We start from the raw sequence: 21876 nt of genomic DNA on the forward strand, positions 1-21876 counted from the left end.
TCTACTCAAAATAAAAACAGTTGCAATAGAATCTGACAAAAAAAAATACTTAAAATTAAATATTCAAGTGATGAATAGGTAGTTAGCAAATTGCAAATAAATAAAATAAACGAATTAAAAATAAAAATAAAAGTGTTTCAATGGAGCAAAAGGGCAAGAAGATTAGGGTTCTTTTAAAAGCAGTTTTTGGGTTTGAGGGCTCTACACCAGTGAGCTACTACACAAGGACAAAATGGCAGCTATTCAGCAAAGTCTTTCTACTTCAATCTCTTCATCCGCCTCTACTTTCCTGGGTCAGAACAAACTCCGTTTCAGGTACCCAGTTTCCCATATTTTCTTTCATTTTGTTAATTCAGTTACAGTTTATTATTTTATTTGAATCTTCATCATCTGCGTTAGTTATAGACATTGCTGGTAAAAATTCAATCTTTAAGCATTAAACGAAGCAGTAGAGAAGAAATGTCCAATATAGGTTCAGCATTCTGACTTTGTTATGTATTTTCATAGGGAAGAAGGTAGCAATGAGTGGTTGGTTGTTTTTGCTGTTCGAAATACATGGGAAAAAGTAGTCCTTTTTTCTGTTGGTTTAACCATGTACTTGCACTGATTATTGGGTTTTTTTCTTCTTCCAAATTCATGGGGAAAAAGGTGACCTTTTTTGTGTTTTGTACTGATTCTTGAATTTGTTTCTTTATAAGATTTTCATCTAAAAGTATTTGTTTTTTGTTTTTTCTTAGTGTTCTCATTTTGACTAACATGAAGCTAAAGACTCTCCTTTTTTTCCATATTAAACAAAGTTTCCTGCATTTATAGCATTTACATGCTTGGATGATTTTAGTAGTGTATGAACTGACTAAGAATCTCATCTGGATTGGTAGTATAACAAGATTAACTGCATTGACGGGAACACAATAAAAAGCTATGGGTTGCTTCCTTAATACTTTGCTCATGCTAATGTAAAAAGTGTGCATTAATTGTTTCAGGAATCAGAATGTGTCAATGCCAGGCAAAACCAGTGGTATTGTCAGATGTGTTGCAACACCCTCTACGGAGAAAACTTGTAAGCCTTTCTGTTAATGTTGTTTTCCAGTGCAAACTGTATTACTTTATATATATATATATATATATATTGCCAAGTTGAAATGAGAATAGTAGACTGCGAGCCTGTGCAATGTGGATCAGTTAGAGCTTTTGACAATTAATATTGAGAACTTTAAACTAATCAAGGTATTGCATATAAATTACTGTCAACTCGCTGAAAAAGCAAATTTAAGACTCAAAACGTTTGCTTTTGAAATGCAAGAATTGTAAAATTATTGTCTTTCGACAACAACAAAAAGAAAACAACTGTCAGTCTAGGTGAGGTCTTAGTCTCACCTGTATCAGTCCATTCATATAGCTATGCAATTTCTTAACATTTGACTGCGCTAACGATATTTCTGTGTGTCTTTAAGCTTACAAGACACAGGTCTCCCGCAATGAAAACTTAGCGAAGCTTCAAGCTGGTTATCTGTTTCCTGAGGTCTGTATTTCAACTGGTTCATTTTCATTAAGTTGATTGCTGTTCATCTGTATTTTTAAGTTACTTTGCAATTGAAGATGTAGCATTGCTTTTGGGAACATGCAAATAAAATATAGATTTAGATGAAATTGCAGTAATTTGGAATTACTACAAGCCAGTGAGCAGACTTAGTTACCTGAAGCAAAATTATTTGCTTTTTTAGCTGAATTTGGATGGCTAATTTTGTACCTTTACCTCTCTATGCTTCCATCCTGAAATAGGAGAAATAATTCAATTCTTTATAGTAATACACTTAAAAAGAACCCTTATTTTGTAAACCATCTCTCCCACTTGCTAGGAGTTAAGTTCTAAACACTATCTTTGGTGAAGTTAGATCGCAAGAAGGAGATCTGCACACATGTTGAAACATCCTGATGCTCAAATTATAAGCCTTGGAATTGGTGACACTACCGAGCCCATTCCTGAAGTCATAACTTCTGCCATGGCAAAGGTAATACTGATGTCCTTGTTTGTGAATTTTGTAAAGAATAGGATACAATTGCTATCTCTATCATACTGTAGTTTTTTGTTATGGGTCAAAACTTCGAAGTTCACTGTATTTTTGTGTCCTATTCTGCCTGACCAATGATGGGATTACTAACAAAAATCATGTAGCTGGTAACAATTGGTTTTATACTAAACATGTTTCTAAATATTTCTGTTGATAGATTTCAGCATATGCTTACATTGCCTACCATTGAACTTGATAAGTAGTTTGTATTTTTAATCTATTCTGCTTATTGAACTATAAGTCGGTAACTTACTTCCTGTTCCTGATTTTGTTTTCTTTGCTCATTTGCAGAGAGCACATGAACTGTCAACATTAAATGGTTACAGTGGTTATGGTGCTGAGCAAGGAGAAAAAGTAAGTAGTGCCCCATCTCTTCATATTTCAGTAATATGATATTATCTCTACTATTTATTGTCCAATCCTTGTTTCTCTTCCTTCTTTTGCTACAACAATAATGGTTCTGGCCTTCACTGATAGTTTGTCTTTCCTCTTTTTATACCAATTTGATTGTTCATTTGTCCTTTTCTTTCTTCAAATACATTGCAATATTCTTTATTCAGTTATCCACACAATAAAGTTAAAACTTCCTCTTTTTTTCATAACGTCAAAAAGGGACGTGCAGCTGGAATTTCTGAAGCATTTAAAAGCATTTCCATTTCTTGGATCAACAATAATCTATTACTGCTTTGCAATTAGCTTTTTATTCAACAAAGTTTGCCTACTAAGTTAAGAAAAAGAGATGTGAAATGTTTCATGTTTGGGTGTTGTCAAGCATCATTATTTTGGATCCTTATTTTAAGATCATAAGAGAAAATTATTCTTTGGTCGCCATATTTTTTATTCATAGCATTTAATCCGTGATTCAAGTGTAAAGTCAGCTGTCAGAATAACTCTAAGAATACATTGATTGTTTCTGCATGAGCAGCAACTTAGAGCCTCCATTGCTTCTACCTATTATGCCAATGTTGGACTAGAAGAAGATGAGATCTTCGTTTCTGATGGTGCCAAAAGTGATATATCTCGACTTCAGGTCTGGTTTTCTCTGCATTTAGTGGGCTTTTCAAATTACTGAGCTGTCTTTCACTATCAGTTTATGAATTTCTTGACTGTATTGCAGGTTCTTTTTGGGTCTAATGTGAGTATGGCTGTGCAAGATCCATCATATCCGGTAAATGTTTCAGGCTTTTTCCTCTGTTCTTCTCTATTATAGTATTATGACACAAATGAAAAAGAGTAGTTCGAGGGACGCCAGATGCTCATCCAGGATACCTGAACATTGTAGATTAGCCATGCCTATTTTGTTTTATGATTTCTCACATCATTGTGATAATTAAGTGAAGTGGTGCTATTTAATAACTTAGCACTAATTTTTATACTTTGTAAAGGTTATTGATATGTCTTTTGTTATTATCATTATTGCATCTAATTGCACCTTTTCCTTTTATTTGGTGTAGTCTTTTTATTGTCTGTTGGACTACTCCTTGTTTTCTTACTAGGCCTTGGAGAAAGGCTCTCTTATGTGATGGTGTGTGTAAGATTCTGAAGTATTGCCTTGATTGTTGTTTCTACTGTAGGCTTATGTGGACTCGAGTGTTATTATGGGTCAAACTGGTCAGTTTCAGAAGGATGTGGAGAAGTATGGGAATATTGCATACATGAGATGTACTCCAGAAAATGGGTTCTTTCCTGATTTATCCAGTGTTCCTCGGACAGACATTATATTTTTCTGTTCGCCTAATAATCCAACTGGTTCGGTGGCATCTAGGGAGCAACTGACTAAATTGGTGCAATTTGCTAAAGACAATGGCTCAATCCTTGTTTATGATTCTGCATATGCTATGTATATATGTGATGACAGTCCAAAGTCCATCTTTGAGATTCCTGGAGCCAAAGAGGTAAGTTCAGATCATGTTGCTTGGTCAAAATTAAGCTTTACTTTGTTTTCTAGTGAAAGCTTTTGCTATCATTTGGTCAAACCCTGTAGCATATAACAGTATAATACAGATGACAAACTCATAATGTCCGTGTATCAGTTTGTTAGCAGTTACTTGTCGGTACATTGCTACTATAACGATCCTTCTACTTCTAGTCTTCTATTACTCTTTTTTATCCCATTACAGCCATACCTCAATTTCATGTTACTTAGAGTCGGCATATGCATTCTCACCATTCATTTCACTCTATTTGGACCTATTTCATTCTAGTTAATACTAATTTGTGGATCTCAAACAGTAGAGGTTCTCTATATCTCCTATTGAGATACAAATCTCTTAACAAACCAAAAAGACTCCTAATGTATTGGCCTAATGTATGCATACCTTCTTTATGACTAAGCATACTTCCAGCCTAATCGCTATTGTCTATATATATCTGATGCTTACATTGTACCCAAATTTACACTAAATTTACATGGGTGATGGATCCGAAGGATTTTTGGTCCTTCTGGACTTCTTTTCGTGTGATTTTAGATCTACCTCATTCTCTTTAAGTACCTTCAGTCATCATGGACCTCAAAATTAGTTTTATTGTTTTTTATTTATCAAAAAGCACCTTCAATCATCATAGTTTTACATCCATCGACCGATGCATTTGGAGCCGAGACCTCATGGTTCTTAACCCACTTCATTTATCATTAGGCCACACACCCTTGGGTGCTTATACCTTATTAAAAAACTTAATTCTAACATTGTAACTCTCTCTATTACTCTTCATAGTTCAAACTTTCGGTAACACCCATACTGGTTTCGTCAATTGGCTCAATATTGTTTGCAAATAAGAAACTAGGGTATCCGAAAATGCAGTGGAATATTATGGCTATTCTTTCTAGTCTATGCATGTCTATTTTCCTCTCGGCTGTTCTTTGTAGTCTGTGCATGTCTATTTTCCTCTCCAATTAACAGACTAAATATAATTTGGAAAGTTTCCATCACCGCTTGACTTGCTTCAGAAAGGACAGAAAAGTTAGAGAAAGAGTAGAATGGGCAAACAGCAAAGACCTCATACTGTTTTCCATTGGTTAGCTTATCATAATCATGATAAACAAGTACAGGCTAAATGCTGGACAAAAGTATGGGCTGAATGCAGATCTTCATGGTTATCAGAAACTCTTTTGTATCTTCATGACATTTTTATATTTGGTATGAGCTTTTCTTTTCCTACACATACGTGGGAAAAAGGCCATGGGCAGTCTATATTGAGACTTAAACCTTGTTTATTATCATTCTTGCATTTGTTGGGACCATTCCGTTTAGTTCCCCTCCTGCTGCTTACTTTTCTTGTGCCTTCAATGACAGTCTATACTCTATAGTAAGGTCATCTCAAGTCTATTCAATCCAAGTTCTTTTTATCCCCTTGTTAATTCCAGGGACGTTCTTCTGATCCTCCCTGCTCACACAGTTGTCTTTTAGTAGAAGTTTCAGAGCTTCTTGTTATAGAGTTGTAAGATTTTCATTTGACTTTTGTAGTGCTGCTTTTTCTCATCACCCGTGGTATACAAAGTCTATTGAATGATTCTTACATTATGAATGGATTGTTCCATGTGATTCAGTAAGCTTATTGTACTGCACTTGCAGGTTGCCATTGAGGTTTCATCATTTTCTAAGTATGCTGGGTTCACTGGAGTTCGTTTAGGGTGGACTGCCATTCCCAAAGCACTCCTATATTCTGATGGATTTCCTGTAGCGAAAGACTTCAATCGTATTGTTTGTACAAGCTTCAATGGTGCATCCAACATTGCTCAAGCTGGTGGTCTGGCTTGCCTTTCACCTGATGGTTTCAAGGTCAGCTCCCTATTCGCTTAATCATAAAGAACATCATTTAATAGGCTCAAGATTTCAATGTGAACGTGTGTCAACTTTGCATTTCAGGCCATGATGGACGTGGTTGGTTACTATAAAGAGAACACACAAATCATAATGGACACATTTAACTCGCTAGGTTACAAGGTGTATGGAGGTAAAAATGCACCCTACGTATGGGTACACTTCCCTGGACGAAGCTCATGGGAGGTTTTCAGCGAGATACTTGAGAAGACTCATGTCGTTACTACTCCAGGCAGTGGTTTCGGACCTGGTGGTGAAGGTTTTGTGAGAGTAAGTGCTTTTGGGCACAGGGAAAACGTCATAGAAGCTTGCAGAAGATTCAAGGAATTGTACAAGTGAAGTAACTCGTTCGCCTGCATATCTATGTGAAAAGATGCAGCAGGTTGCACTTCTTGCATTCATTGAGATGCTGTTTCTTGAGTACTCTTAACATTTTGATCATCCTGTATGGAATCTGTTGCTTTGGAAGAATAAAGCTTATTCTATGATTGCCAGTGATTGATTCCTCCTCGTTATATCAATTGCCATATTAAAGAGTAATATGAAGTTTGAAACTTTTATTTTACAAAGTGTCTGGTGAAAGAAGTGGAAAATAAAATGCAACACTTTTTTCCACAATCAATTACATTAGCATGACAAATCAACTTGAATATCCATTAAAGTGAATAAAATCATCACATCTTGGAAAGTTGGTCAATGAATGGTAAATAATTAGGCCAATTTGGGTGATTCCACCTTTGAAAATAATGAGAATAAAGCAAAATCATTAAAACCATACAATTTGGTTTGGCTAAGCAAATAAGTACAAGTTGGTGTGTACAACAAATATAAACTAATACACCTATGAATTACTCTCCGGAGTTTAGAAAGTAAAAAAGACAAATAAATCTAAACGGGAAGTATGAGATCATGGACGGCAAAATATATTATGTTAAAAAAATGCCCTCACGCAGGATCGAACTGCGGACCTTCAGTTTACAAGACTGACGCTCTACCACTGAGCTATAAGGGCTTATATGTTAGTGCAGTGCAAGTTAACTTTTAGACCAAATTTAAGGGAAAAGGTGAAGGTAAACCAAATTGACAAACAAATTACTCCATAGATCTAATTGAACTATTACTAAAAATGTTTTAAAACTAGATATCTTATTTCTTGTTTGTTAACTTCAAATTAGTGGTAGACCACAACAAATTAGATCGTCATAATCACAATTTATAAAAGGAAAAGAGTTAAATATACTCTTGAACTATTCAAAATGAGTCAGTTTTATCCTCTTTTACATTTTTAACGTACTTTTTTTGCTCAAATATACTTTTTACCTAACAAAATAGATCTAAAAATATCCGTCTTACCAAGATTGTTCCAAACTAGCTTTGGAAACATGTGAAAATTGCTTGAAAATTAGTGGTAGACCACCACAAAAATTCTACTTACTCATAATCACTTTTTTTTTTTACAAAATACATAGAGGGATAGCTACTTCACCTTTAATGGTCCTACTGAATAGTATGAATGGTGGTCTACAAATTTCCTTACTTGACAACAACCACCATAAAAACACAATGAATAATTTGTAGAAAACTTTTCCATACCACAAATTTAGAATTGAAATGAAAGAGAAATAAGGTATCAAAGTGTTAATTAATAAACAACTTTGTATTTTTCTTTTAGCCATAGAGATAGATAGAAGATGGTGATAGAGAGTATCCAAACTCACCCAAACCTAGCCAATCTCATTCAAGCACTATATTTCCTTTGATGACATCTTTCTTTCACTCTCACTCATTTCTTATCTCATCCACCCCACCCCCCTACACCCCGTTACCCCACCCTTCTTATATCTTAACCAAAATGTCCCACACTTTTTTTCTTATCTTTTTCTCTTCACTACTAAGCATTAAGCAAAATGGCAACAAATTCATTCAACTCCATTCATACACTAAGAAGAAGGCATTCTATAGATTGCCCTTGCCCTTTTTCTTCCTCTTCTTCTTTTTTCCTTAAGCCAATTACCAAAAACCCCTCCTCATTCTCCAATCATAACCTCATAACTTTCTCTGTTTCCTCAACTACCCCTACCACCACCACTACCACCACCACCACCCCTACCACTCCCTTCGATACTCTCGAACAGCACTTAATTTCTCAAAATTTCCGGGAAGCAGACGAGGAAACTCGCCGTTTACTCATCGTTTTAGCCGGAGAAGCAGCGGTTAAACGAGGATACGTTTTCTTCTCCGAAGTTCAGTTCATTTCCGAATCTGACCTAAAGGAAATCGATTCGCTATGGAGAAAATACAGCGATGGCAAATTCGGTTACAGTGTTCAGAAGAAGATATGGAATACGAAAGTGAACAGAGATTTCACGAATTTCTTCATCAAGGTTCGGTGGATGAAGAAATTGGAGTCCGAAGAAGTGGATCAGTACAATTACAGGGCTTTTCCGAATGAATTCATTTGGGAATTGAACGACGAAACACCGGAAGGACATTTGCCATTAACAAATGCTTTGAGAGGAACTCAATTGTTGAAGAGCATTTTTACTCATCCAGCTTTTGTTGAAGAAGGAGATGAAGAAGAAGAGAAGGAAGATAGTAGTAGTATTAATTCTGGGGGAGATAAAGGGAATGCTAAAAAAGGGGGTTTATTTGGGGGTTTAAGGAGTAAATTATTTAGTAAACCAGATTACAGTTTTTAAATTATTGAAGAAACAAAAAGTTTGTTTATTAATCAAATCAGTACAAATTATGTGATGATAAAAAGTTGAATGAATTAGAGTTTTTTTTGTTTAATGTGTTCTTATATAAAGTAAAAATGTCTATTTATTATTATGATTATTTTCAAATTTTATATAGTATATGTGTAGCTAAATGATGAAATAACTAATAATTTTGATATATTTTGTAGATGTTCATGAAAAATTAAAAAAATGTATATTTTAATTAATTGAATATTATAACGCAACGTGTTTGTATCATGTGTTCAATTTAGTCTTGGCATTTTTATGTTGTCAGTGTCACAATCTTTTATTTAAATATATATTCATGTTTGAAAAGGGAAAAAGGGACAATTTAGCGACGTTAACGAAGTTAAAATGACTCTGGCAGGCATGTATGTACTTTAATGTGAATGTTTTATGTCATTACTTAGTGCTAACATCACGCCTTATTAGATTATTTGCTTCACTCGTTTATTAACATGATCGATTTCACATTTGAATAAAGAAGGGTTGTCGAAAATCAATTGAAAATAACATTTGTCTCATAAAAATAGGAGTAAAATTTAGTATATCTTACATTTCTCAAGCTTCACTAGTGTGAAATGAAATCCAATTTGTTGTTTACTGGTAATTCGTTGAAGAACTCGAATTTTCTACATTTACTGATTTGATGACAAAGTTAAAAAAATTAATTCTATAAATATTACATAAATCCCATTAATTTTATAAATTAATTACTTAGATGCATTCTAGTTTGTCATATGATGTATCTTGCTAGATTTTGGTGCAGATAATTCTAGATACATGTATCTCAAATACATGAAGACAAATTTAGGTATAATTTTCTCCAAATACATTATATTCAAGTGAATCCACACGTATCTAGGATATATTGCAAATCTTTCTCACCCCTCTCTCATCTTTGCCCGTCGCTCTCCCATTTATTTGGTATCCTAGATACATGTGAATCAATCTAGGTATGTTGTCACTCTCCCATGTATTTGATATCCAAGATATATGCAAATCAATCGAGGTATGTCTCTCATCTCGCTTGTCACTCACCCATGTATATGATATCCTAGATATATGCAAATCAATCTAGGTATGTCTCTCATCTCGCTTGTCACTTTCACATGTAATTGGTATCCTAAATATATGTGAATCAATCTAGATACATGTGTATCTAATATTATACATCGGTGGAGACAACTCAAATCTGCAATCTATCCGTGGACGACAACAAACTTATAGATGGTAGTTGTCCAACATTTTCACAAGCTACGCAGAAACGTTCATGAGAAAGAACACCTAATGACGTTTAAAATCATTTTGTTTCAAGAGTCCTGCATATGGAAGGTGGAGCAGGACTCATATGGAGTAGGTTTCAGCCACTTTTTGAACCTTATCAATACTTTACAAACTAACTTCTCCTTGCAACTAGACGCACACAAGCACCATTTCATAGAGGCCATCATCAATTCCATCAGCACATAAAAGAAATAGACACATAGGTGCAATTCCAGCATGTAGCAAATCCTTGTCAGACAGACACATACTGATGTGAAAAAACTAATTGGTCATATAATTCACCTGGAGAACTATTACAATAATTGCAATAACATATTTTTTCACTGGACACTTGTAATGGATTTATAATACAGTTTTAATATATTTTATAGATAACAATGTATTAAACATATGATACACATAGATTGGAATGAAAGCGTTAAAAGGAGTTGATATCAGGGTGCACTGCTCTAATGAGATTTAAAAGTGTGGAATGGATGAATATGACGAAGAAAAATGGAGAAACAATCTGATGGAACTTCTACAGCTCAAAAAAGCTTGAATGAGGGTAAGGTTCTCTACATTTGTCTTGCTAATAGACCACCAGGGCGAGAGCCTTCTGTGTTAGTTGATGTTAAAACACATATGCAAGGTCAATAAGACCTGGAGATAGTACTGACTGAGATTCAAAACAATCCTAATTGACTTTGAAAGACAAATCATTTTGTGTATGAAGGAAATGGACCCATAGGAGGAAATATTAAGGATTCACATAGCCAGACAAAGCTAGTATAGGGATTGAGAGTCAAGACATGATGGAATGATTGATACCCAATGGTGAAATAACCAAAGCTCATAATGACCACTATTTTCAACTTGTTATCACCAACAAATGGCAGACGTACTCACATAGCAACAGATATGTTTGAATAAATCATTAAGCTGCATTTCATCCTGATGGGCTATCCTATGGAAGAAGATAAACAAAGAAACAACAAGAAGGCAAGGTAGTCTGCTAATTCTATCCCAATTGCGATACTGATGATGAGTCCTAGTGCGATGCACTAGCTATGTTGATGTTGTTGGAGTGGTACTAAAGGAGAGGAGTAAACAAAGCAAACAACAAATTGCTTATTCTTAGAAGCATTAAGCTGATTATCTTTGGGATTACGAGTCCCATAATCTATTGCACTATGGACGATGCTTTCACGCTTTGATTAAACAAAACATACATAACAATTTATCCATTCCTAAGAAGACTCAGTAGAGTCGTTCTTAAAACACCAGAATCTGTGCAATTGGTATGTTACACAAATTATCTGCAGTAATTAAAACAATATAGAACACACACCGAAAAATGCAACACAGAACACTAGAAACAAACCATTATAAAATTGTAGATAACTAAAACAAGAGCCAGGAATTATCCATCAATAAAATAGTTCAAACACAAAAAAACAGCCTAACAGTATCTTTGATAACAAAAACAACATCCCTCAAAACTCTTTAATACTAAGAATATTACCATTTCATCAAAATCGGATTCAATCTTCGCTCAGAACCTAAGCTTTGTAAAGAACCAGCGATTTTTCCCGGTCTTGAACCTTTCCTCAAGCCTAGCCTTGGTCTCCTTTGCAGCGGTCACCTTCTTGTCGCGTGCCTGAAGAACATCAGCATTGACAACATCCTTCAGATCCACGTCGAGTGTGTAACGAGTTGGCATGATGTGGTTGTAGTTCACGAGCTTGATGAAAGCCTTGACACGAGATTTCTTCGCCTGCTTCTTTGCTGAATCCTTGCGGATCACCTTCTTCGGGTACTTGGAGATACCTGCAACCAAACAATGGCCATATGGCCTGTCCCTTGTTCCTTCATCAAATGCCCTTACGATCACAGCTTTCCGGCCGGCATATTTGCCTTGAAGAAGGATAACAGCCTTGTTTGGCTTCAAAAACTTCACCATCCTCGCCGCCGCTGATTCTCTCTCTCACACACTATCTCTCTCGGCCGGATGAAATGGAGTATAAAACCCTAACGTTTTGGCTTTATAAAGCCCTAGTTCTCAACGGGTTAGAATGGAAATCAAAGCCCTAGTTCTTAATGGGCTTAGGCCCATAATTTGTTATTATTGCATTGGGCTTTGATAAAATGGACCTTCTCAACCAAAAGGGCTGATTTACGTAAATAGCCTAATATACACCCCTATTTTATGAAGTTATGAAGAATTACCTTTCCACAAATATTAGACCGGAGTCTAATGATTGATGTATATTGCTTCAACCTTATGGATAAAATATTATATTGTCGTTTAATATTTGTAATGACTTACAAAATTGTAGATTTTTATCTAACCTCTTCTCATAAAATTTCGAATTTCTTCGAATTTTTTTTAAAAATATTGTCTATCGAAAATAACCCCTCTAAACAATTATCCTGAAAACTTCACAACCAAAAAGCTACAAAGCTTGTTTCTAGTTTCTACACTTTCAAGGTAAAAATAATGTAATGTGTGGTGAAAGAAAGAAATACTAGTTTGGCTATCTTTAGCAAGAAAATAGGAGATAAGTAAGATAAGACTGGCTCGTCGTGTGTATTGTGCATGAACGATAAATCTTTTGCAAAATGAATACAAAAAGGACTGTATTTCATTAACCAATAATAATTGTTCTAAAGTAATAAGGATTCTGGCGAATTAAATTATTCCGGAATTTACAGTTTAAAATTATAATCATTGATCTAATTTACATCACCTACACCAATAGGTAAGTATCATCGATTTGGTTTATTGATTTTCAATTTGTGAACAAGCTAAACTAATAACCAAATCGACAAAATATTTATTATTATGATTTATGATTCCACATATAAGAAAATGCTCATATAATTATTTGTACACAATGTATAGAGTTAGAAGAAAGAATAAAAATGCAACATGGATTTTCTCATTAATCACTTGTTTAAACAACATAATTGTTTGAATTCCGTCTAAAACTCATAGAAGCAGGAACAGAAGTGCAAACTTTTGTTTAAACAACATAATTGTTTGAATTCCGTCTAAAACTAATGCAATAAATTGCGGAAACAACATAAATGTCTTAATCACAATCAAATTTGAAACTGAGAAAGGAGGAGTACTAGTTACATAACCTTTAATATTCAAACAATAGTGAAATTACACAACCTTTGAAAAGAGAAATCGTCCCAACAAAAGTTAAATTTGCATAGTTGAATAAATTTCAATACTTGAATACTGTGGTAACTGACAGTCACATGAAGCATGATGACAAATATTTCGAGTGCTCACCCTTAACTCATTTGTCTAGCAACCTTTAAAACAGTACTAATCAAAGAACAGGTTAACAAAATTCACAGAAAGATTGGAAGATCTGCAATCCTAGAATATTCAGATAATAGCACTAGCAACATTGACAAGCTGTGACACTGATAATTTTCAGTTATTTCATTCAGAACATTAGTACTGGAAAATACTTGGGAAGAATATAAACACTACTTGGACAATTCGCAATGGGTATAGTTCGGTGTGATACTGCAAGTTATGCAAACTCAAAAGCTATGATATATAACATAGTTGCAACTTGGGATCAAACAATTTTTCACTCACAGATAACGAGAACAGAAACATTTGGGATAATTGAAAGAACCACCAAGGCCAATTTGTCAACAAAATTTTAAAACAAGAACTAGAAAACTGAAATTCAAACAAGTCTGTAATATATAGTCTCCAAAAGAACTTAAAAGAGCTGGTAAAACGAGCAATTGGGATACGGTCCATCACCAACATGCCTACTTCTAAAATACTCATTCTTCTTCAACAATTTTACCCTTCTCACTGACATAGATACCATCAAGAAACTTTCGGATATCCTTGTTCTTCACATGGCATTTCTGTACAACAAAATACAAAATAGAAAAGTTAAGTAATGCAAATTCAAATTGATAGCATGCAAACTCTAAATGTTCAATATTGGGAGATAGAACATAGAGATTACTTGGTTAATGAGGGCTGCAGAGCGAGAAACGAGCTCAATGTCATTTCCATCCAATACAAGCTCGTCCTTAACCTTCTCAGATCGAACAACTGTTACTCCATCAAGCATGTCAACTTTCCTAACCTGATACACAGCCATAAAACCAGTTAAATCTCCAGGTACTACACTACAGCAAATGGTATAGATAATAAGCAGTAAAGAATACATATGACATTGCCATAAGTAGGAACAAAACCTAGCCAAGAAGGGTCCGACTAAAGCTGGGTTTTTAGTAAAATAGTCTATGACACATCACATTTCTTTATCAAATAACCAAATTCTACATCATCCTTAACAATTACACTAGCTGCTAACTATTTCAGTCAACATCTCAAAGTTCTAAACCTACCTGAATAAAACCACTCTTCATCGCATACAACATAGCAGCATTATTAATTGCAAAATTACTTTTTCGAACAACTTATAATCACTTTTAACCATAAAATAATCATTGAAGTAGTTCAACAGAACTATGAAATTGATATCAGAATTCAAACACAATATAAATATAATCCTGTCATTCCTTTCTGGACAGGTACAGTTTCTCAACTTTCTTTTCCTTTAACTTATGTTTGACAATAATTCCAAAGCCAATCAATATCACATTTAACTATAAAAAAATCACAAGTACAACAAAAAACTAAGCATAAGGATCACAAATTAACTCTTATATTTATATAAAACTGATGCATTTCTGTGTAATGGGCATCCCTTTTCGCTCAATATTTGTATCTAATCTAGTATACAAGAGATTGAATCATTTCATTGGACACACAAAAATCCACAGAAAAGAACTATAATCAAGCATAAATCCAGATCACGTAGTAAACGATCATGTTAACAAACTAATGCATACATTTCATTCATACAAAAAGCTTCAGAAAACAAAGAAAAATAACTTTTGAAAAAACATTACCTTCTTCTCGCCAAGGAAGTTACGGATCTCAATGGCCTTGTTACCTCCGGTGATGGAGGCATTGATGGGAAAGTGAGCATACACAAAACGCATCTTGTATCTGTATCCCTTGGTAACACCAATGATAAGATTATTAACATGGCTAAGAGCGGTACGGATAGAAGCAGTTGCCTTTCGAGATCCAAACCAGGCATCAACCTTCAGCTTCTTCAGTCCAGTTTCCTCGTCCTTGATCAGCTGGAAATCGAGATTGAGATGCTTGAAGTTTCGCACAAGCTTTCCCCTTGGTCCTTCAACTTCGATTTGCTTTGCCTTCACCTTGATGGTGATGCCGTCTGGGATATCCATGGTTTCCGATGACAGAATTGTCTTCATCTTCTCTAAATTTCTCTCACACTCTCTCTCCTCTCTCCGACTCTGTGTGTGAATATGGCGATCGCTAAAACCCTAGCAGCGATATGAAACCTTAGAGAAAGAGCTCTTAAATATGCTATGGTACTTATTGAAACCCTAGTTTCGATGGGCCAAATTACCCAACCCAAATCATCAGGCCGATTAGGCCCAATTATTTTAACCGGCCCTTTTATTATAGAAAAATTACATAACTAAACTAACATATTATAGTTAATTATGTTTCATAACTATTAATTATAAAAAATGGTAATATGGTGTGTCCTACGTATTGAATTAAAACGTGTTAGTTCTCTTTCATCCTTTATACAAATCTAAACGCACTCTCTCTTATCACACCCACTAATCTATCTCCTAAAATCTCACTTCCCTTAAATAACTTAACGAAATTATAATTAAAATTTTGAAAAATTCATTCATCCAATTTTGAAAATTGAAATTTTGAAAACTATTGCTACACAGTCTAATATTGTATAATTATACAACTAAATTTATTAGGTGTTTTGTATATGTATATTTATTTGGTTTAAACTATGCTTTATTTGTATAAAATATTTCATAATTTTAAGACACATACAAGTATGTTTTGTATACTCAAATACAAGTATAATGTATGTAACAACTTGTTTGATTTATACAAAACCTATAATATATAATTTATTCATAAACATATACAAATTGTTATACATCATATTATTTATACGAATTGATACACTTTAACTACAATTTTTTTTGTAACTCCATACATATACAATTGTTATATACAATGAGTCATGTTTTTTATGCTAAGAAAAAGAAGTCATATTAGGTAAGAAATTCTAATTAGATATAATAATCATGAATTAAGGGATTGTTTTCTTTTTTTCTTAACCGAAGTTACCTCATCATTTAAATAAACTTGATAAGCAATTTGTATAATCAATTAAGAAAATTCAAATTATACAAACATGAATCAATTTGGCCACTAAAACTATAGCTAGACTACGTAAATAGGAAAACTCTAGCTAAAATGCCTATTATGTTTCACATCGTAGCTATTTATGAATTTTTTCCTATAATGGAGATATTTCTGAAATTAGGCACAAATAGCTTGAACCGATGGACTCGAGTTAATAGTTCGAAAGTAAAGCCCAAACAGGGTAACATGACAGCTTTAATGTAAAAAATTAGGAGGTGGACTATATTGATGACGACATTTAATTTGTCCCCGTTTTTTTAAAAGTTTGCTCATTTAGTCATAAATGTATTGTTTGAAGTTAGGCTTTACCTGACTAAAGTTCAATTATTTAGTATTCACTTTAACCAAGTTCATACACATATAACTGAAATTGAAGCAAAAATTGTTGAATCAACACAATGATTACTGATTTCAACTATTTGTAACTATACCCATAATGCCTAAAGTTAGATTTCGTTATGATGGACTTTAGACATCAAATTTGAAGTTGTATCAACATGTTTATACATGTAACCAAAATTTAAAAACAAATATAAATTATGGAGAACTTTCACATATAGCAAACATAAAAATCATATTTGTATGTTATAGTTATAATTTGCATAATTGCGCTCCATAACAAATTTTATGTTTGTTATGGAGCTTTTGATTTGTATAATTCGCTACAAACATCCAATTTTATACAAATTGTTCAGTTTTGTATAAATTCATTTATACATTATAATTTGTATAATAAGATCTGTATTTGTATAATTATAAGTGTATAGGACAAAAATATATGTATTTGTATTTGTATATACATTTTTCTTTCGCTTTATACGAACACAAACACATTTTATACAGAAATGTATAAAATGACTAATTGTATACCGAAAATGGCTAATTTTATACCGAATCAGATGACAAAAAAGGGGATGTTTGCTGCGAATTACAATTAAAATAAACTATATGACTATAGCATTTAATTTGAATTAATAGTTTGTTGTTTCATATAATTTTCCCTAAATTAAATGACGATATCAAAATGGAGTATGGGCTAACATGAAGATGGGCTCATGAACTACTGAGTGATGAGCTTGTGGGCTGTGTGGAAATGAATGGACCAATGAGTTGCTCTCTAACATGTGTCGACTTTCATTATTAATCAAAGATAAATTGTATTCATATTCAAAGAAAAAATAGGAAAAGTGACATGAGAACAATACTACCTCATTCAAACACCAGTCAATTTCCACTTGATGAATTTAATTCCACTCGCTCATGCATGGGTTGCTTTTATTATTTATTATCTTCAACCTTATTCTATATTTGATGGAACGATGTAGATAAAATAAAGGGTATTAGATATTTTCTCTGATAAAATATAATTAGGTTGGGACGAGTAAGTATGATATGTTGAAGCCTACAGAGTGACACACCATATAAGAGAATTTTCACGTTCAAAAGATAAATGTAGCAGAGATAAGGATGCTTAGATGGATGTGTGACATACTAGGAGAGACAAGATTATAAATATATGATGTAAGGTGAAAGTGACCTCCGTGATGAAACATGATGTGGGAAACGAGCTAGACTGAGATGATTCATGCATGTAACTAGGAAGAACACAAATGACCCAATGAAGATATGCTGAAAGTTGATAGTGATGCTGAAAGGTATAGATAGATTGAAGATGAATTGGGAATAAGTAATTAAATATGAGATGACACATTTTTAACTCACCGAAAATACGATCCTAGATAGAAAAGTATAGATGTAAAGAATTAGAATTGGCTTTAGCAGATATATCATAGTCGAGCATTATTTCTCTCTTTCTCGTAGGAGTACATGGTTCTAGTTTAAAGCATATTGTTCATTTCATCATCTTCTCCTAAAGAGTGTCATTATTTATTATATTTTAATTATATTATTTTCCAATTGTATTACTATTTTTGTTTTCTTTACTTTGGTTATATTGACTTTTTTGTTGTTGTTGTTGCAAGGCCTTTTCTATCCTTTTTTAATAGTATTTTCAGCATAATATTTATTCGTGTTCGTCAAATTTATTTTTGAAAATACTTTTTTGAGTTGCTAGTCCGTTAAAAATAAATTCTCTATCTCACACATGATAAGAATTAAATTTACATATAACCTAATATTCACAAATAGAAGAACTTACTCGAGATTTCATTATATATGTTGTTAAAAGAATCCAAATGATTTCTACATGTCATATGTATATATTTTTTCATATGAATAAGTATTTAGCAATACGTCTTCAGTAATATTAGCAACTAGTAGTACTTTTTATTATCGAGATAGTGACTTTGTAAAATTATAATCTAGGGCTGCTAACATACCTCTTTAGAAAATGCCGTCATTCATGAAGTAAGAGTTCTATTGGAGTATCTATATAATTTTGATTAGGTACGAAATTAAAGAAATATGAAAAGATTTTAATATGTTTTAAAATTATTTTTAAAATTCTGATTTTTTAAAAAAACTACATTCTTTGTGGATATTTGTCAAAGAAATTTTTTTTTTTTTTTTGAGATTTACTAAAAAAAATAATTCGTCGGAGTATAGTATTTTTTAAAATTTTGTGAAAAGAGTGAAAGAAAAAGTTGAAACGTGGTCGTCCTAAAAGACCAATAACATTGTGCGTATGAGAATCAATATGTAGAAGATTCTGCTTTCTTTTGAATATTTTTAAGTTTACATTGACCAAATCCCATTGTTTAATTTTGAAAAATCAATTAAAGCCAAAAGGGTCGTTTTTATTCGAAACAAGGATATTCTGTGTTTATATTTCCAAACAGAATTGTAATTTCATAATTTATATAAAATTAAGATCAATTTTAGGCAATAGTTTAATCAAGTATATTTGAGTGTTGATTAATCAAGAATTCTCATGTATCTAGAAGATGAAAATAATGAAAATGAGGATGATGATTGATGTGGGCATACTAGGAGAGTTAAGATAGAAAATGAAGATATTTGGGCTAAGGTAGGAGTGATCGAAGTGGAGGACAAGATGCAAAAAGCGCGAGACTGAGATGAATGAATGCTTAGTGCAAAGGAGTGAGAGATTGTCTATAGATGATTTCAGAAGAGTTAGAATTAGACCAAAGAATTATTAAGGAGAACTGATTAGACATGACACGACATTGTTGCAACTTGCTAAGGACATGATAGGTGGTTGTGGAGGACACAAATTAGGATAGAATTTAGTATATATAGTAGAACATTGTCTTGCTTATCCTACCTTACTAGTTGTTGTAGTATTTCTTATGTAGTTTATTATTCTTAGATTTATGCTATTATATATCTAGTGTCTATCGTAATTCGATTATCTCTCTATTTTGTTGTAGTTGATGCTCTTTTATTTGGAATACTTTGTCTGCTTTTATTTAGAATTTATCATGATTTCTTCATTTCTTATTATCTCTTTTTCAATCAACTTGATATTTTTTTTCTTAAAAAGGCTTATCAGAAACAACATATCTATCTCTTAAGATAATGGTAAAATCTACATACACTATACTCTCTTCATGAACCCAATTATGATATTACATTGAGTATGTTTTTGTTTTACTTTTACTTTAATCAAACACGAAATATATATATCATAATGTAGTCTCAAATTTTATATTGTGATTAATATCTTGTATTGGTAGCAAAAAGAACCTTTAAGGGGTGGTTTGCTAGCTGATTTGAAGGTGATGAGATATGTAGAATATAAATTTTTGAATAAGTAATACTGTGTTTAATTAATTGCTAGTTATAAAATGACATTATTAATATCTGCATAACTCTAACCAACTATCAAACGACTCTTCAAATAATATAGATTTCGTTCTTTTTTCTTCCCCTATACCACTTGTTAGGCAGAGATGCTAAATATTGTTAGGTACAAATTCCAAATTTGAGGAAATTTGAAAGTAATGCGAATTTCGTTCTTTTTTATTCCCATATACCATTTTAAAAAAGAATCACTCGGTGTCTAAAGCACATATTGAAGCCCTGACTAAATTTGGATCACGCACTACATGACTCATTAGGAGGTAGTGCTCCCCACAAGATTTTTGTCATATCCAAAGCTATAACCCGAAATCTTTGATCAAGGATGAAGTGTCTCATCACTACACCACAACTCATGTTGGTTCCCCTATACCACTTGTTAGATAGAGATGCTAATTATGGTTAGATATAAAATTACAAATTATAGAAAATTCTAAAGGGAAAAATGAGAAAACATAATTTCCTTGCATATTTTTTTTTTCTTTTCCTATGAAACAAATAATTTCCTCTTAAATCATTAGTTTACTTTTTATGTCTACCGCACCTCTTTTTGCAACATCCTTTTCATGTGTCCCTCAACTTCTTGGCTCGTCTCTATCGTTAATCTCATGGTAGGGAATTACTCCACACTAGCATCCCTTTCAAAAAAATAAAACGTTACACATGAAAAAACAACTTTATGGTGCTCGAAAAACGATATCGTTCGCTATATTTATGATTTCCTTAAAATGTGTATGTGTAACCTAATTCGAACATTTTTGCAGTAAAAAATATATTTTGAATAATAGAGATCAAATTTAAATGGAACTATAGACTAATATCAAGACAAAGTCTATCAAATTTTCAAAAGCTAATGGAGGTTCACATGGTAAGTGGACCCTTTGTGTAGGATATATTGGAGTAGTAAATATTTTATTTTATTTTTATATATGGCTGAGAAATTTCCAAATAATTGGAAAAGTTTCAATTTTTCATGATATTTTCGTCGTTTATTGGTTTGGGAATTTTCTCAAGAATTGGATAAGATTTTTTTAATTTAAAATAATCCAGCCAAACATCCAAGAAATTTCATATCGTGGTTGTACAATTAGGCTTTTTTCTCTTTCGATAAATTCCAAAATATATAGTAAAGATTCTAGATGTTTCTTACAAATATATAGTACAAATGGCCCATAATGTCATAGTAGAAATAATACTCTTTATTTCATCTGTTTTAATTTATTTATCTTATTTTTTAAAAAAATTAATTCTAATTTCAAATATTACATGTTTATGATTAAAAGATGAAATAACATTTTGGTAACTTCAACATATCTTTAATTAGTGACAGAGGCACAATGTTGACTACGGTTCGACATACCCAAATAGCTTTGGCGCAAACTCCATATTTGTATTTTTAAAAATCATTTAATAGATATAAATAATCTATTTAATACCCAATAAACAGTAGAAATTGTGGTATGGAACCCATAAAGTAAACATTTGGGCTTCACTTCTGCTTTTAAATTTAAGATCACAAAATTCAAACATCTTCATTATTTTACAAATTTCGTATTGAATCAAAATGAGGAAAACAAATTGAATACTACTTGTTCTTTTTTCTTACTATTTTTACCTTGACTTATGCAGTGGTACACTCCAATTATTAGAATTTTTTTTTGTCGAATTTGCTAATTAATGTGGAAAGAACATATTTATAAATGTAAGTTGTTACGTATTAGATGCCCACATGAGTTTAATTTAGTTATCTTTTGAATATTCAAAATTTGTTATAAATATTTATATTCTCACGTGATATACTACTGAGAGAGAAAAAATTTAATGGACAAAAATTTCCAAGAACTTAGTAGGTATTCTCATTA

At 32.7% G+C, this 21876-nt stretch overlaps 4 protein-coding genes and 1 non-coding gene across 6 annotated transcripts; 2 read left to right on the top strand and 3 right to left on the bottom strand.

The window, feature by feature from the left end:
- The first annotated feature begins 146 nt into the window (after positions 1-146).
- On the top strand, positions 147-6387 carry LOC125807542 (LL-diaminopimelate aminotransferase, chloroplastic). Its single transcript, XM_049487269.1, has 10 exons — positions 147-315; positions 984-1060; positions 1455-1522; positions 1896-2012; positions 2364-2426; positions 2998-3102; positions 3190-3240; positions 3647-3967; positions 5645-5851; positions 5939-6387. Exons 1-10 carry the CDS (start codon positions 233-235, stop codon positions 6230-6232), a joined length of 1386 nt encoding a protein of 461 aa, XP_049343226.1. The 5' UTR covers positions 147-232; the 3' UTR covers positions 6233-6387.
- Positions 6388-6833: 446 nt separating this feature from the next.
- TRNAT-UGU (transfer RNA threonine (anticodon UGU)) lies at positions 6834-6905 on the bottom strand. Its single transcript has one exon. It is a non-coding gene; the product is annotated as a tRNA-Thr (tRNA).
- Positions 6906-7764: 859 nt separating this feature from the next.
- LOC125807399 (tetrapyrrole-binding protein, chloroplastic) lies at positions 7765-8656 on the top strand. The gene has a single exon (XM_049487107.1). The coding sequence runs from the start codon at positions 7801-7803 to the stop codon at positions 8590-8592; it is 792 nt and encodes a 263-aa protein (XP_049343064.1). The 5' UTR covers positions 7765-7800; the 3' UTR covers positions 8593-8656.
- Positions 8657-11273: 2617 nt separating this feature from the next.
- On the bottom strand, positions 11274-11912 carry LOC125807406 (60S ribosomal protein L27). The gene has a single exon (XM_049487114.1). It carries the CDS (start codon positions 11861-11863, stop codon positions 11456-11458), a length of 408 nt encoding a protein of 135 aa, XP_049343071.1. The 5' UTR covers positions 11864-11912; the 3' UTR covers positions 11274-11455.
- Positions 11913-13525: 1613 nt separating this feature from the next.
- On the bottom strand, positions 13526-15333 carry LOC125807402 (60S ribosomal protein L9-1). 2 transcript variants are annotated; one of them, XM_049487111.1, is made up of 3 exons: positions 14861-15333; positions 13911-14028; positions 13526-13806 (listed from the first exon to the last, which is right to left on the bottom strand). In XM_049487111.1, exons 1-3 carry the CDS (start codon positions 15238-15240, stop codon positions 13720-13722), a joined length of 585 nt encoding a protein of 194 aa, XP_049343068.1. In that variant the 5' UTR covers positions 15241-15333; the 3' UTR covers positions 13526-13719. The 2 variants fall into 2 exon arrangements, with proteins under 2 accessions (XP_049343068.1, XP_049343067.1); XM_049487110.1 differs by having other exon boundaries at positions 13911-14033; positions 14866-15331.
- Between the last annotated feature and the right edge of the window lie 6543 nt (positions 15334-21876).

This window comes from Solanum verrucosum, unplaced genomic scaffold, assembly GCF_900185275.1.
Source record: "Solanum verrucosum unplaced genomic scaffold, falcon-dt-bn FXZP01000183.1, whole genome shotgun sequence".
In the NCBI taxonomy this organism is placed as follows: Eukaryota; Viridiplantae; Streptophyta; class Magnoliopsida; order Solanales; family Solanaceae; genus Solanum; species Solanum verrucosum.

Bases quoted from the DNA above. Each gene is read 5' to 3' on its own strand.
- LOC125807542 (XM_049487269.1), top strand. From the start codon at position 233: ATGGCAGCTATTCAGCAAAGTCTTTCTACTTCAATCTCTTCATCCGCC. The intron at 316-983 runs GTACCCAGTTTC...TAATTGTTTCAG, and splicing joins CAGAACAAACTCCGTTTCAG to GAATCAGAATGTGTCAATGC. The intron at 2,427-2,997 runs GTAAGTAGTGCC...CTGCATGAGCAG, and splicing joins GTGCTGAGCAAGGAGAAAAA to CAACTTAGAGCCTCCATTGC.
- LOC125807406 (XM_049487114.1), bottom strand. From the start codon at position 11,863: ATGGTGAAGTTTTTGAAGCCAAACAAGGCTGTTATCCTTCTTCAAGGC.
- LOC125807399 (XM_049487107.1), top strand. From the start codon at position 7,801: ATGGCAACAAATTCATTCAACTCCATTCATACACTAAGAAGAAGGCAT.
- LOC125807402 (XM_049487111.1), bottom strand. From the start codon at position 15,240: ATGAAGACAATTCTGTCATCGGAAACCATGGATATCCCAGACGGCATC. The intron at 14,029-14,860 runs GTTTTTTCAAAA...GTATCAGGTTAG, and splicing joins CTTGGCGAGAAGAAGGTAAT to GAAAGTTGACATGCTTGATG. The intron at 13,807-13,910 runs GTAATCTCTATG...TTTGTTGTACAG, and splicing joins CTGCAGCCCTCATTAACCAA to AAATGCCATGTGAAGAACAA.